We start from the raw sequence: 14,477 nt of genomic DNA, 5'->3' as shown, positions 1-14,477 counted from the left end.
ACTGAAGTAGATGAACTAAATAAACAAATCTAACCCCTCGTGAAAATGTTAAATATGCAGAATCCTAATGAACTCGGAACGCACCTGTTTAATTAGTTTTTGGTTTTTTTTGTGAAATTAGAAAGTATAGCCCACATGTCAACTCTAAAAAGCCACGTAAAATGTATGTTCTAAACGTAAATGACCAGAAGTCAACTTCCAGTATGAATATTTGCATTTTCAAATCTAAAATGCATGTAGTCTTAAATATATCTAGCTGGGTACATTTCTGAACACAAGCCAATTTTTGAAGACATTTAGGTCGTCCAATAATCTCTCCGTGGAGTTACATTAAGGGACCATATAATCATACAAAGTTTTTAAAAAATATATTTTTGAAGACAGATTGTCTTTATTCAAAATGTCTTTGCTCGGCAAATGAACAGAGAAACGAGGTAACATCCTTCTGGATACATTTCCTTTCCATGACATGACAGGTTAAATTACCTTCTCAGATGAAAATACAACATTAACTGCCTGACTTCATATTTGAAGTTCTTTCTAAAATCAAATAAACGTTTTACTATTAGCACTGGACCACAGAAAAAATATGAAAATGAAAATAATAGAAAGTATATAATTTTCCATTTGTTATTTTAAATAAACAATCTAATTTTATGCGTCTGTTTAATAAATATAAACAATATATCCCGCTTTTTACTCAGAGGTCCTAATTCTCATCTAATCATCTTTTAAATTCTGAGTGCCAAAAATCATTCCATTTTACAGGAGACAAGAACTTCTTAATTGTGCAAACCAAAGTGTCTTGAAAATAAGATTATTATAATATTAATAATTAAACAAAATTGTTTGTCATAGCATCAAAATGCACATAATAAATAAACTTAAAGACCACCTCGTCGGTGGCCATTAATAAACGTTTTAACATTTACAATTCTTAGAGTTCACAGGGCACCTGCCTTACAGGTATTCCAAGTTCCGTGCGGAGGTCTTTGTAGAAACGTCCTGTTTGTGATCGTAAAAAGTTTCAGTTCGTTTTCCTTTAAAACAGAAGTCCACGGCTTCACTTAGTTTTATCATTTTTCTTGACTCGATGTCCTTATTTACATGCATTGCTGTATTCAAGAGAAATTAGTCTGTTTTGATTTTTTTCGCGTTACATAGCAGCTGCATGTGCTGAAGAGTAGGGGTCTATACCAGTTTTGGTCATACCCGGGAAAAGTATGTAGGCAACCGGGGGCTGTAAACTCGACGCTGACCAGGCAGTACAGTTACAAGGTACGACGTACCCAGGGTTTGTCGGTGATGGGTGAGTGTGGGTGTGCTGACTCGGACAGCCCAAGCTTCCAAAAGCGCCATTCTGGTATCCTAGCGAAGACGCATATGGCAAAGTGCTGGTGGCCAAAGTGTGGGGCATCTCTGTCATCTTCTGAATTGCACTAGAACTGAACTGGCTAGGGTCGAGGAAAGAGTAAGGTGCCGATGTCGGCGGCAGGAACGCTCTGGCTTTTTCTGAGGATCCCAGAAGAGTGTCCGTGGCAGATACAGGAAGTCCTTTCAAATGATCCGTGTCCCCAAGGTAGGGAAGGGGAAAGACGTACCTGTCTTTCTTGAGTAAATTCTTGGGCTTGCGTCTTGGTCTGTATTTGTAGTCAGGGTGTTCTTTCATGTGCTGTGCTCGCAGTCTTTTCGCCTCGTCAATATATGGTCGCTTCTCAGATTCTGAAAGCAGCTTCCACTCTGCGCCAAGTCTTTTGCTGATTTCTGAGTTGTGCATTTTGGGATTCTCCTGTGCCATTTTTCTCCTCTGGCCCCGGGACCAAACCATGAAGGCGTTCATGGGTCTCTTGATGTGATCTACCGGCTTTGACATTTTAAGAGCTCACGTTTAGTCCTCTTTACAATAATAATGAGAGTTGCTAAACCAACCAGAAAATGTATTCACCTGTCCTGAAGATAGCCGCTGCTCATACCAGTTATCGAATGAGCAGTGTGTACAGAATATGGAAAAAATAAATAAATAAAAATCCAGCGTTTGATTCTTCAGTTTCAGAATCAGCGCGAAAGGAAGCGAGGAAAAACAGCCACGCGCGCAAGATCCACCGAGGTGTGCAAGTCCCGGCGTCGATTGGTCTGAAAGTATTTGTGTTTTTCCTGGAGGTGTCTCGCCTTGCAAACCACCTGGCTTGGAAATGAGGAAAAGCTGGTGAATGAGAGCCAAAAGCGGTGAAGTTCAAAGGCTGGGCTGGTTTGGTCTGCACGCAATCTGACATAATCGCAGGGCGTTCACTCACCAACCTGGGCACCAATCAGCACAGAGAGACCAACATAATACCTTTACGAAAATATGTATATTACTACATAAACAAAGATTGGGGAGGAAAAGGGGGTTACTCACTTCTCTCCACGAATCCATTTACGCGAAAGGATACAACCATAGACCTTCAACCTCTGCAATAAAACCAGTTAAAATCCTAACAATACAGCAAACAAGACACGAGAGTAAAGCCCGAATAAGTAAACAAAACTAAGCACGTATACAATAATCGTTACAAATTAAATGAATTCATTTATATGAGGTCCATTTCGTGCATTTTCATAGTTTGTATATTACATTGTGTCCAATTTCTGAGCATTGTGATCAATAATCATAACGGCGATTTAAAATTTATGTAAAAGTATGCTTACTTTATGACACTTTATTTATGAATAAATGTTCAAAGATTTCATAGGTTTTAATAGCTTATTATTTTAGGTCAAATGTTTTTTTTAAAGCATTGCTATTTTCGTTAAAAAATAAGATCAAATTTTATATGCTTTGCACAAAATAAAAGGGATATGTTATTAATGAATACAAAATTAAAGATAGATATTTTAAAGAACCATTTCAGAACATCAACAATCACGCTCAATTTAATAAATAGCTCATGCTCGCTCCAACGTGACAGTGCCCCGCAGGGAAATATTTATTAAATGAGAACAATTGTCCAGAGATCTCCTGGGACAGGGTCGATTACAGCTTGCCTTGCACCTGTTTTTGTCCGACTCAAATAATAACAGAACGACAGCACATAGTGCATGCCCATAGACCTGTTCTGAATGAGTTTGTCTGAAAGGTCGAGATTGGTGTGTGGAGATAAACTCAGGAATTTGAAAACAATGTTGAACAGCTCATTGGAGAAGAAAATATCAGACCAACGACACTCTCTTTTGTTCTTCAGTCCTTTCCACCTTTTTCATTCGATATGCAGATTAAATCATTATTTACTCGTGATTCTTACTTAATATACTATACCAATAATACAATGAATGTGTGTACCTTCATTCTACTAGCATATTTTACACTTGTCTTCATTGCATTACTGCAAGGAGTACACATTTAAATATATTTCTCTGTCTTACAGATAACATTTGCACTTATGGTTTTTCAATAGTTAGATTTAAAATAGGCATTCCTTGTGTGATAGTAAATACAGCGAGTGTGAAAAATTATAGTATTTAAACAGACCACTACTTTAATAGCCCCGAGGCCATAGACGTTGATATATTTCTCGCTCAGTTGTGATTAAGTGAAATGAATATGTGACTATTGACAGAATGCTTTTTGTACACCATTAGAATTTTAATAATCAGTTCATTGTGCATTATTTGGCACATTTAACATATATTTAATTTAAAGGACCTATGAAAAGCATTTTAACATCAGGAAGTAGAATAGCTACATTTTGTCTGGTTCTGTGTAAAACATGTCTGACACATGGAAATATGAAGCAATCTTTCTTTGATTCGTGCTGACAGAACATTTATACATGTCTAGGGTGTAACAACAAATATACAAAGAGTTTAACAACCTCTGTGATACCAAGGGTGGGGTGTTCGGCTGGGTCTGACAATTAAACTGTATTATAGTTTTGCCCTCTTAATTGTAAAAGCGTTGTAATTACGCAGTAAAATTGTAATATTGATCTGAAAGAAAAACGTCGCCTGTGTTTACAAAGGCCTGCATTCAGCTGTTGCATGGTGCTAGTTCTACTTATTATGGACGACAGAGGTCCACAGTTAATCCAACATAGTTTTCAGTATAGTACGTAAGCAACATCCACAAACATCCAGTGAAAAAATGCATAACTTTTCATTTCTTCTGTACCTGCTCCCTGATTAATGCGCATACAAATGCAAATGACGGATCAGCTGTATTGCGGAAACTCCGAGGAATTTTGAAACTTTGAAATGTTTTTCATTGTTATATAATGTGTCTGTGTTCTTTACATATCTATAAAAAAGGTTAATGTCCACGTGTGTTATTACTATACTCATAAGTATGTATAAGTATGTAGGCCGTTTTTGAATTCACCGTGCTTTGTCCAAATTTAAATCATGTGGTCTACCTGCCGGAGGAAATCTGGAAGTTTGGAACATCATAGTACGGAATAAGACCACGAGATGACACGTATAACAATAACAACAACAACAATATTATTATTATTAATAATAATAATAATAATAATAATAATAATAAACCACTTTCAGAAGCAGATTGGACCAGTCATTTATTTTATCATATGCCCGAAGTCAACAGAAAATCTTGAAACGATCTTCTTATATAAAATTTACTGAGGAAATATCTGGATTTTACAAAAAGTTGCTCCTAAAGTAGTGAGAACTGAAAGGAAAAAAACACTTGGTGACAGCTATTTATTCAGTTTCTTCGTTCCATTACCTTTTTGCTCACTCCACTCCATTTCAATCCCATCTCCTTTCCCCAGCGATCTGAACGCAATGCAGCTTGAAATTCCGAGTAGCCTACATTGGGTTGCAGTAATAGCAAAAACATAAATTACAGCAGGAATTAACGGGAATTATGCGGACACATCACCGCCCGGCACTAAACGACTGTATTATCATGGCCAGGGAGTCCGTGCAAAATAAAGGAGATAATGAAAGAAAGTAAATAGCGTAGTAATAAGGTAAGCTTTCGAAAATTAAATGCCAGGGGTGGGGGCTATACCCATAAAAGCATGAAAAGGACGGATTGGAGGCCTTGTCTTGTTTAAAATAAGACATTATTAATTGTCCGATAGGCAGATGCGAAGAAAAAAATCAAAGGACGAATTCCTCAGAACTGGAAATTTAACTCCAAGCTCCAATACTGTTAACTGTATAATGCGGCTGTATGTTTTGTTCAGCAAGGTTCAAAAGCATAAAAAAAATACTTAGGGTCTAATATTACTTTACCTTTATTGGTTTAACTTTTTGTATCACCGTAAAAGGAATGCTATTCCATCCTCAATTAGAATATGCATGGCCATCCACAGAGGGCGATAATATTATGCGTGCTATGATGGCTTGTTCGATGTTATTTATAAGGTACATTTCTTCTGAAATATTTGAGCGATAAGTTAATTTTAGAAACATTATAACAGACCGACCGTGCATTCTATCTGGCATTCTGGAACACACAGTTGCATAGGTTACATGTCAGTGTAAATCCATTGCGAGCTCAGACTAAGATAAGTTCTGCTTGGCTACACCTTCAAGAGCGGCATTAGAGGTTGTTGCTGCAATGCAAGGTATGTCTTTCGATTTATAGCAGTGTTTGTTAGTATTTTAGGTCTTTCCAAAGCTGTCCTATTTTCATTAATGCTTGATATATTCGCAATAGACTCGCTGATCAGCGGTACAAACTACAGCATCAGGAAGAGTAGAAAAGCATTTGAAATCTATGAAAGCAGCCATACGGAATGGAAAGTAATTAAAAGACTCTTGCCAATTACACCTGCAGGGCCGTATTTACTCACTGTATGACACTTTATGTATTGTGTATAATGTAGTATTTTGTAACTTTGAATAAATAAACTGCAAACTAGGGGAAATGCATACCACTAGCACGGCAAACATTTTCACACTGCGCTACAGTGTGTGCCAGGTTTCTTTCGATAAGAGCTGCATGGTTCAATGCAATCAAACACTCGGGGCAGTGCAAGCAGAATAGTGTTTTACAGGTGAATTAAATGAGATGCAGTCTCTTTTGTATGTTTAAATGAGTATTTTAATCGTAGCTTTACGTTAAAAATCACGGATAGAAAACTCGTCTGAAAAACCTAATGATGTAGCCTGTCGATCACAACACATGCACTATAGGCTAACCTCTCAAGAGACGTAGTACAAAAAAGGATTTCGCCAATGAAAGAAAGAAATGTGATATAGTTGTAATAGACCCTATCTTAAGTAGCCTATGGTATTGCAAAGCAAAATCATGCCAACGAACAGCATTTTACCGAAAATTACACTGTACTCAATATGTAGCCTAACTTTATAGCCTGTAGATGTATGCGAAGTAGGCTACAACAAGTAAACCTGCATCAACACCTATGCTTACTGCACAACAGTTGTAAGTCTTGCTTTTCTGTAAACTGTTGGTTTCTAAAATGCTGTTTAAATAAAACATAAGAATATCCTCCTAGATTACCAAAAGTTCTGTAGTCACTTATTTACCTGGTAGGGCACCCTGGCTATAATGGAATAGCGAATCCATTATTGAATAAAACTCACAGTACACAAAGATGTGATTGATTTAACCATATTTTATGAAGTTCAGCTTAGCTTGAATAACTCTTGGAACGTCTTTTTCCCACTTCCACTGAAATATTCTATAATGTAAAACATTGCTGGGGGTGTTCTTACTGCAGCCCTTTAAAAATAAAAACAAACCGAATTTCGACGTATATAATTTCGCGATATAATCACTACGTTGTAGGACCTGCTTTATATATTTTGGCCAGTATTTTTTATAGATATATGTAAAATGGTTTTAGTAAGTTGCAGTACAAAACAAGTTTCCTCATGAATGATCGAAAGTATTTGTTTATTTATTTTTAACATATACAGCCGATCAAATTTGAGAGGAGAGAGTACTGTATATTGCGAAGTACAATCACAACACCCTGGAGCTGTTCAACATTATAGTCTCATCATAGTACATTGGACAAGCCATATACAGTACATGCATACATGTCAGTAACTCTTCTGACAAGCTTTCATTTTGGGTTACTTAATGCATTTCTTTGGTGTACAGCTAGGCTACTCTGTTTTTAGGAGATCATAGCGAACTATTCTTTAAATGCTAATTAGTGGAACTGTACAACACAGGGCCAATTGTATTTATTTAGCATAACATACATCATATACAACATATATACACATACACAATGTGTCTACAAAATAGCTGTAGTGTCATACTTACTGTCTGACGTTGGAAGTCAATGCAAGTCAAGGGGTAAGCTCATCCAGAATAACTGTCCATGGTACTGAAGCATTAACTGACTTGAATTGCACCAAACAAACTTATCTCATGAGACCAGTTGTTCATATTTTGATACTTTTAACTGTATTTCTGATCATTTTAGTTGTTGTAGCTTAAGAGGCCATTAATCTCAAAAGAACCCTTATGCATGTTGGATGTTCGCTAAGCACTTAGATACAGCATAATAAAAGAGGTTTATCTCTTAAATAGTGTTTTGTCCTCACCGTCAGTAAAGCATTTATGGCAGATAAACTGTTCTCATTGCTTCATTATTTTCCTTCAATATCAGCTTTTAAGAAATATGAACACGTAAGCACTAATGGACACGTAATTCAGTGTTATTTATGCATTTATCTAATGATCTGGGTGTACTGGCACTGCCAAGAAAGTGTAACACTAATCAATTTGATACAAACTAAATGTGATATGTATGCTTTGTTTATAATTCCACAGATGAAGATGGCAGTTCCCCAAAGAAGTTCCTGTTTCATGTTAGCGGTTGACTGGCCACTATAGTCTTAAATGTCCTCCTCTCGGCCACAAACAGCAAAGCACGGCAGTGTTCCCATGTAACATAAGGAGCGGGTGAAAGGCAGGCCCTACCCAGCCTTCTACTGCGCCAGGTGTTCTTCAAGTGTTTCCTCCCCCCTCTTCCAGTCTGCTGGAGGCCCTGGGACAAAAAAAGTCAATAAATAAATAAATAAATAAAATCAGAGAGAGTAGCAGAGATTGCAAGGGACTGGACTTTCAGTTTGGCAAGGAAGGCACAAGGGTTTGAATTTTACTTCTGCTTCTGCATGTATTGTCTTACGGTCATCTGATATAACCAGCCAGGTTTGTTCTTACGCAAACACGTTGTTTTGCCTTCTGCACTACCCCATCTGTGAAAGAACTAGTGTTAAATATCAGTTTGAATAAGTTCATGTCATGTATTCTTTCAAAAAGTATATCATTGTATTCTGCTGGTTCTTCATTAAGTTTTTCTTGCTACACCAGAGTGTTTTTAAAATTTTGAGCTATAAAATGGCATACATGGCATTCTCTGAAAGGTGTTTTTGTATTAAAATAATGCACTTAAGTGCATCATACAGTGTATGAAGTGTTATAAATTGCAATTCAAGGGAATTGTTAAGAGTAGGACATAAGTAATATACACAGAATATATTAAATGACAGTGCAATTACAAAATACTTTCTCTCTCACTCTCTCTTACGCACTCACACACACACACACACACACACACACACACACACATGCAATATGGTCACCTTGATGTAAAAGTTGCCCACAGGAATATTATTTCTGACTCAGCTATAAATCTTGATTGCACCCTCCATACAGATGGCTCAACATCAATGACTATTTTGGAGACTTTTGATGGTAACATTGAGAAGCATGCAGAAATAAAATGTTATTTACAGCTATTTTTCCAGCTCCAAATAGTTGCATACAAATATATTTACTAACTATGAATAAATAATGAATTGCATTCATTTAATTTCCTGAAAGTTGGTATAATAAATTATTTAAAACTAAACTGTCATATCCCTATGTGTAACACATCATTTATGGTATAATGGGTTGGAGACAAATTTGGTGTTACTTTTTTGCACCTCTGATCATGGGTATGTAAACCTGGAACAAATCTACACAAGAAAAAAAAGACTTCCACAGGGAAGAGGAGAAGAGGAATGTCAATGTCCTTGGACTCTACACCGTAAAATGTGCACTCTTAAAGAGTTAAAATGGTCCTGAATGGGCTCATATGTACTCAGTTAGAGTCGAATTAACACTGGACATTTTATTGTGCAGACACTTTGGTGTTCACTAGGTTAAAATGAAACATTGTCAGTCACAATACATTTGAATCAGTTGCAGTCACATTCCACAACTAATTCATAGTGTCGATATGTAAAACCAAGTAATCATCATATTCAACATCGCCAGATCAGCTCTTATACAATCATGGTATTCCAATTATTAGAACATTAGAGCCTATAGGGTCAGCTTGAAACTGAATAGCCAGCTGGATCCAAGCACAACCTGATGTAATGGTACATTCAGTGACAATCACTGTTCCACCTGTACACACTATCAAGTTGGAAAGATATCCATGGAAAACATGGACAAGCTGGAGGTATGATGGTATGGACCTGTATGGGATACAGTATTGATGCAATTCATTGTTTGTGTTCGCTGGTGGCTCCTTGTCTACAATGACTTTACTCTGGATTCAATCAGCATTAATCATCAATGAAATGCAGTTTGAAAAATGAAGTTCACTTCAGAATTAACATATCAAACTTTGTGAAGAACAAAACCCACATTAGCATTTATTTGTAAATCAAAGTTAAGGACAAACGTTGATCACATTGAGGCCAATGCTCTTTACTCACAACTTTCGTGTAGTAAAATAATTCCCTCATGCACCTGTGCATATGGTGTGCTGCATGAGCCCTGAAACAGCACAGAACGGCATGTGTGAGATGAACTGGCTGCCATATTCACCCTTCATGAACCCAACCCAACACATGCTTGGCGATACTATCACTGCTTGGAGCACATGGGGAACATATTATGGCTTGCTCATTGGGAAATGGACCACCTTGGTATTTTGCCCCCTTTGATTCGAATATGAACTTAAACTGAATACATATTGAAGTGTCCCTTCATTATATACAGTCAATTTTCTCTGCATTAGAAATATACCCCTCTGTATCTGTAGTTTTGTTTAGCAAAAAAAAAAAAAACCTGAGCCAAAATCATTTGTTGTATTTTAATGCCTACCAGAATACATTATTATCCCACAACGAATTTCAGGACACTCTTCAATACCTAAAAATGTATGCCATAAACCCTAGTGAACACCATTTAGACAGATGCTTCAATTAAATCTAACCATGGTGTATTTTGTGTTTAAAGCATAGAAACAAATCTAAGGAAATGTTGAATTTACATACTATATTTCACTTATTTCAGGGGGTGCTACAGTTATAACATTGCTTAAAAATGAAAAAACTTAATACTGGATTTAATTTTCTCCTCAACTTTAACGATCATTTAAACTTAGACTGAATACAGGTTAGAGGGCAGAAAAAGTATTCAATTCACTAAACCCTGACCCATCTAACTACTGAGTTGAACTGCAGAACACTGCCACCCCACCAAGCTTCTTCTTCCCCCCCCTCCCCCGTCTCACTGCCCTCCACCCCCACACAGACCTGTATTATTTCATATATTCAAATTTTCAGTGTTTGTTCTGGCTGCAGCTCTTGGTTCCATCATTCAATACTGTGGAAATTGATTTTAGTCAGCTGTCACAGCAGTGAGTTCTTGAACCTCTGTGAAAATATATTTACAAAAATGCTGTTGGAGAAATTTCATTAACCTACGCAGCACACAAAGGTTTGGGACAGACAAAGTGATGAATATAATGCATTTTTTGGGGGTGGCAGCTGACACCCCCCAATTCAGCTCTGAGTCTGGATGGATAGATGGATAGATGTTACCTGGGTCTATAAGTGAATCAATGATAATCAAGACCGACCTAAGAAATGGTCAAACTGCTAGTTCTAACAATGGATGAAATATTTCTGAGATGAAACAAATTAAACGGAGAATCCCTGTGGTCATATGTTTTTTTTTTCCAATATATTTCATCCAGAGGTGGGAAATAGGCCTGTTGTAGTGGATGAGAAAGTAAACAAATGGGGAAAATAGGCAGGCATGATGATGAAACAAAACAAACTAGAAATTAAAAGAGGTCCAGGTCATCTGTACATAATGAAAGGATGGAGCTATTCATCAGAGACCAACCAGCATGCATCACACAATTATACAATACAATTAGGATTAGTGGGGCACAGGCAGAGATAACAGTAGATAGGGATAAATTATCACAAAAGAGAAAAAAATGTGACTCTTCCTTGACCTTCATTAATAGGAGAAAAGCATGCACAGTGTCGGTAAGGCTTGCCCCAAAATCTTAGCCTCAACCGAGAAGCTATGAAGCTCTCTATGTCAGATCATGACTATGATTTCAGATGCATATGGAAGTACAGTTTAAAGAAATAGACTGCTTTTAATACAGACAGTGGTGCAAAACATGCCTGAATGTAATAAAAATCAGGCATGACAGAAAATGATATTAATAAAACAATTTAAAGTGATTTTGAAATCACGATCACTTCAAAGGAGAAAAAAAACATTTTCATTCATTTATATGTTTTTTTCTATCATAGTCATTATGAGACATATTGTATATTTGGTTCTGATGGTTGCAGAGATTAAATGTGATGATCTATTAAGTGATAATGATGTTAACGATCAGGTAGTGTAGATCATTTAGCATCTTCCTGCTTGTAGCTAATATCAAGAGTCCTCAAAATATTATTATTATTCTTATTTAATTATTTATTTTTATTTTCTGGATTATAAAGAGAGAAGGTTGATTCTTATTGTCTAAATACATCATGGTGCTGTTTAATTTTGTGGTTTATCCTTAACTGAACTAACTGCATTTTGGTACTTTTTATGTATTGCCAGAACTATTTATTTTTGTTCATTTCAGTGATTTTGTTTATTGAACATAACATTTAGCAGTAGAGAATGAAGTAATACATTTGTTTTATTCACAGCAAGAACAAGCCAAAAAGTGGTGAGAGTGAATGCCATGCATTGTCACTACACTGACTGTCATTTAAGGGCTTGATGCTACTAATATTACTTCCAATGACAACAATTGTATTTCATTTCCCCATTGCAACATTCGTCCATGATCATCGCTTGATCAGTTTCTACAAGTTAACTGGTCTTTACACATCAATATTCATGTGGGTATTATGATCAGTGCTATAATTAAACCCTCAGGTAGAATGAGTATCAGCGGGTTGTAGCTTTTCAAATGTGAGGAACTGAAGATTTAGGTCTGGCAAGAGGCGTTGATCCTTTATGAATCTTGTATCTTCTTTCTAAGTTGAGGATATATTCACAACAGTATATATGGTGCATACCTGTTTATATATTTTAATCTTCTAAACCATATGTTAAATTAGGTGCACCTAAAAAGGCTTCCTTTATGATAGCATATATCTATTGATTTCCATTTACAGCAGGCCTACCAGTTCTAAGGACTGGGCTTCTTCCTAGGTGTAGCTATAAAGAAGGGACAGCAAAACTGAAAGGTCAGCAATGCATTTGAAGCAATTAAAAGATCTGAAAGCTTTTGAAAGCAGATAAACAGATTAAGATGTGAAGCTTGTATAATAAACATCAGTGTCAGAAGTTGATTAATACTTTCAGAGGTTTGCTAGCATTATGAGATACTGGCTTTGGTTTCCTTTCTATTCAAAATTGTCTTTAGTTCTTCATATACTAGCTGCTCATCAAAAGCCAAAATTCTATTTGCCAACTCTTGGACACATTTCCATAAATGTTTTCGCAGTGTCTCTCTTTGAAAGCAATTTAAATGCTTCAGTTCGTTGTTCAGGGCTGAAAATGCTGCTATGTCCTGCTTCTCCCCTTTGTTTATTTGCCTTTCTTCATCCATTGGCACTTTTCCTCCGCAAACTGTGAATAACTGCCATCCCCTGACCTTTAACACTGAGGAACAAACAGCTTCACCAACTGATAATTCATACAGTCCATATGTGTGATAGAAAAGAATATGTATGACACATTATTTTCGTGTCATCATGCTGTGCAGCACTCCCAAATACAGGTAGTCAAATTATCTGTGCTGAAAGACGTTCAAATTAAAAAAATTTAAATCATTACATCATCACAAATTCATCACTGAGATATTTTTTTCAGTTTTGAGATAGAGCAATGAATGCAACTAAATTTGAGCATCTGTATAGGGGTGTTTATTTATTCTAATTAGGCAGGGGCAGTTTGGAGCTTAGACCTGAATCTTCTGCTCAGGGATTTATGTGGAGTACTCCACTCTGCTCCTGGCAGGCGTGCAGTGGTGGACTCACTATTTCATGCACATCGTCTCACAACGTTCCCACTTTCAAAGATGTATTTACTCAATCTGAAACAAGAGGCTTAAAAGAGCAAGCGAATGGAACTCAAGATGGCTTTGCAAATGTTTGGACATGCCTTTCAGGGGCTATAGCCACTCTAAGACAAGAGCATTAGAAGTCAATACAATGTCTTTCTCCCTTTTGAATCTTGTGGGGATATTGTAGGTTGTCAAACAAAAGGTTTTTTTTATTATTATTATCAGAGACTCTAAACGTAACCCCCCGCTCCTGCCCGCCTACCCCCCCCTCCCCCCCCCCCAACCCCCCCCCAACCATCATCCTCGGCCACCACCTCTTTCTTCTTTCCTCTCCTTTCTCATTCATTTATTCCACTGTGTGGAAATAGGCCGGGCAACAATTAATTTCAGAGTGAATTCAGGCAGGATCTATTACTCCTCTCTGCCTCTATTGCTCTAATGGAAATCTATTTCACTTCTCTTTTGTGTCCAATATAATTTAATGCCCATTTTATTAATGGCCTGAAATAATTACGGAAGCCTTTTGTGATTCTTGAGTATGTTTCATTTAATTGTGCAATAAATGTCTAATCGGGGCTCCCATCTGAAGCTATTATGGCATTAAAATTAACAATTATGCCACAAATGTCTTGGTGAATGCGCTGGGGTCTATAGAAATCGCAGCTGATAACAAGACACATATAAATCATTCATGAGAAATATTTCTGAAAAACGGAGAGAGAGATAGGACTGGAGAGAAGAAGAAGGAAAGCAAGAAAAGAGAAGAAGAAAGAGGGAGAGAGGGTTTTTTTACTCTGTTGAAAAGAAGGGATGGCCAATAGATATGGTATTCTGAAACTGTGTCACCCAGTCAAATTCTTTTCTCCTTCTCTCTCTATCTCCCTTTAATTTGCTCTCCTCTTTATTTTGAAGTGACAGATTTCTCTTTGGGAATTAATTAACCGTTAACTTGGACGATAAAATATTTATCAGCCCTTTCTCTCCGTCGTCTCTCTCTCCCCAAGCCTCGTGGCACCCATTTCACCGTTGTGGGCGACCGAAGGGCAATTAAACAGACTTCTCAGGTTCTCTCTCCCTCATTTCCACCACCACACACTCCCAACGCGAGCAGGGCGCTGTTCTGTGCACCAGCAAGAATTGTTTTCCGAATTGCCAAGTATCCAAATTTCA

At 37.0% G+C, this 14,477-nt stretch overlaps 1 protein-coding gene across 1 annotated transcript; it reads right to left on the bottom strand.

The window, feature by feature from the left end:
• Window positions 1–371: 371 nt before the first annotated feature.
• Window positions 372–2,649, bottom strand: sox14 (SRY-box transcription factor 14). Its single transcript, XM_064330526.1, has one exon. The coding sequence runs from the start codon at window positions 1,871–1,873 to the stop codon at window positions 1,157–1,159; it is 717 nt and encodes a 238-aa protein (XP_064186596.1). The 5' UTR covers window positions 1,874–2,649; the 3' UTR covers window positions 372–1,156.
• Between the last annotated feature and the right edge of the window lie 11,828 nt (window positions 2,650–14,477).

The sequence above is a fragment of the Anguilla rostrata genome, chromosome 4 (genome assembly GCF_018555375.3).
Source record: "Anguilla rostrata isolate EN2019 chromosome 4, ASM1855537v3, whole genome shotgun sequence".
Lineage (NCBI taxonomy): Eukaryota > Metazoa > Chordata > Actinopteri > Anguilliformes > Anguillidae > Anguilla > Anguilla rostrata.
The sequence above is the reverse complement of the archived record's forward strand: the minus strand, read 5'-3'. Positions and strand labels throughout refer to the sequence as shown.

Coding starts and splice junctions, on each gene's coding strand:
- sox14 (XM_064330526.1), bottom strand. CDS start 1,873: ATGTCAAAGCCGGTAGATCACATCAAGAGACCCATGAACGCCTTCATG.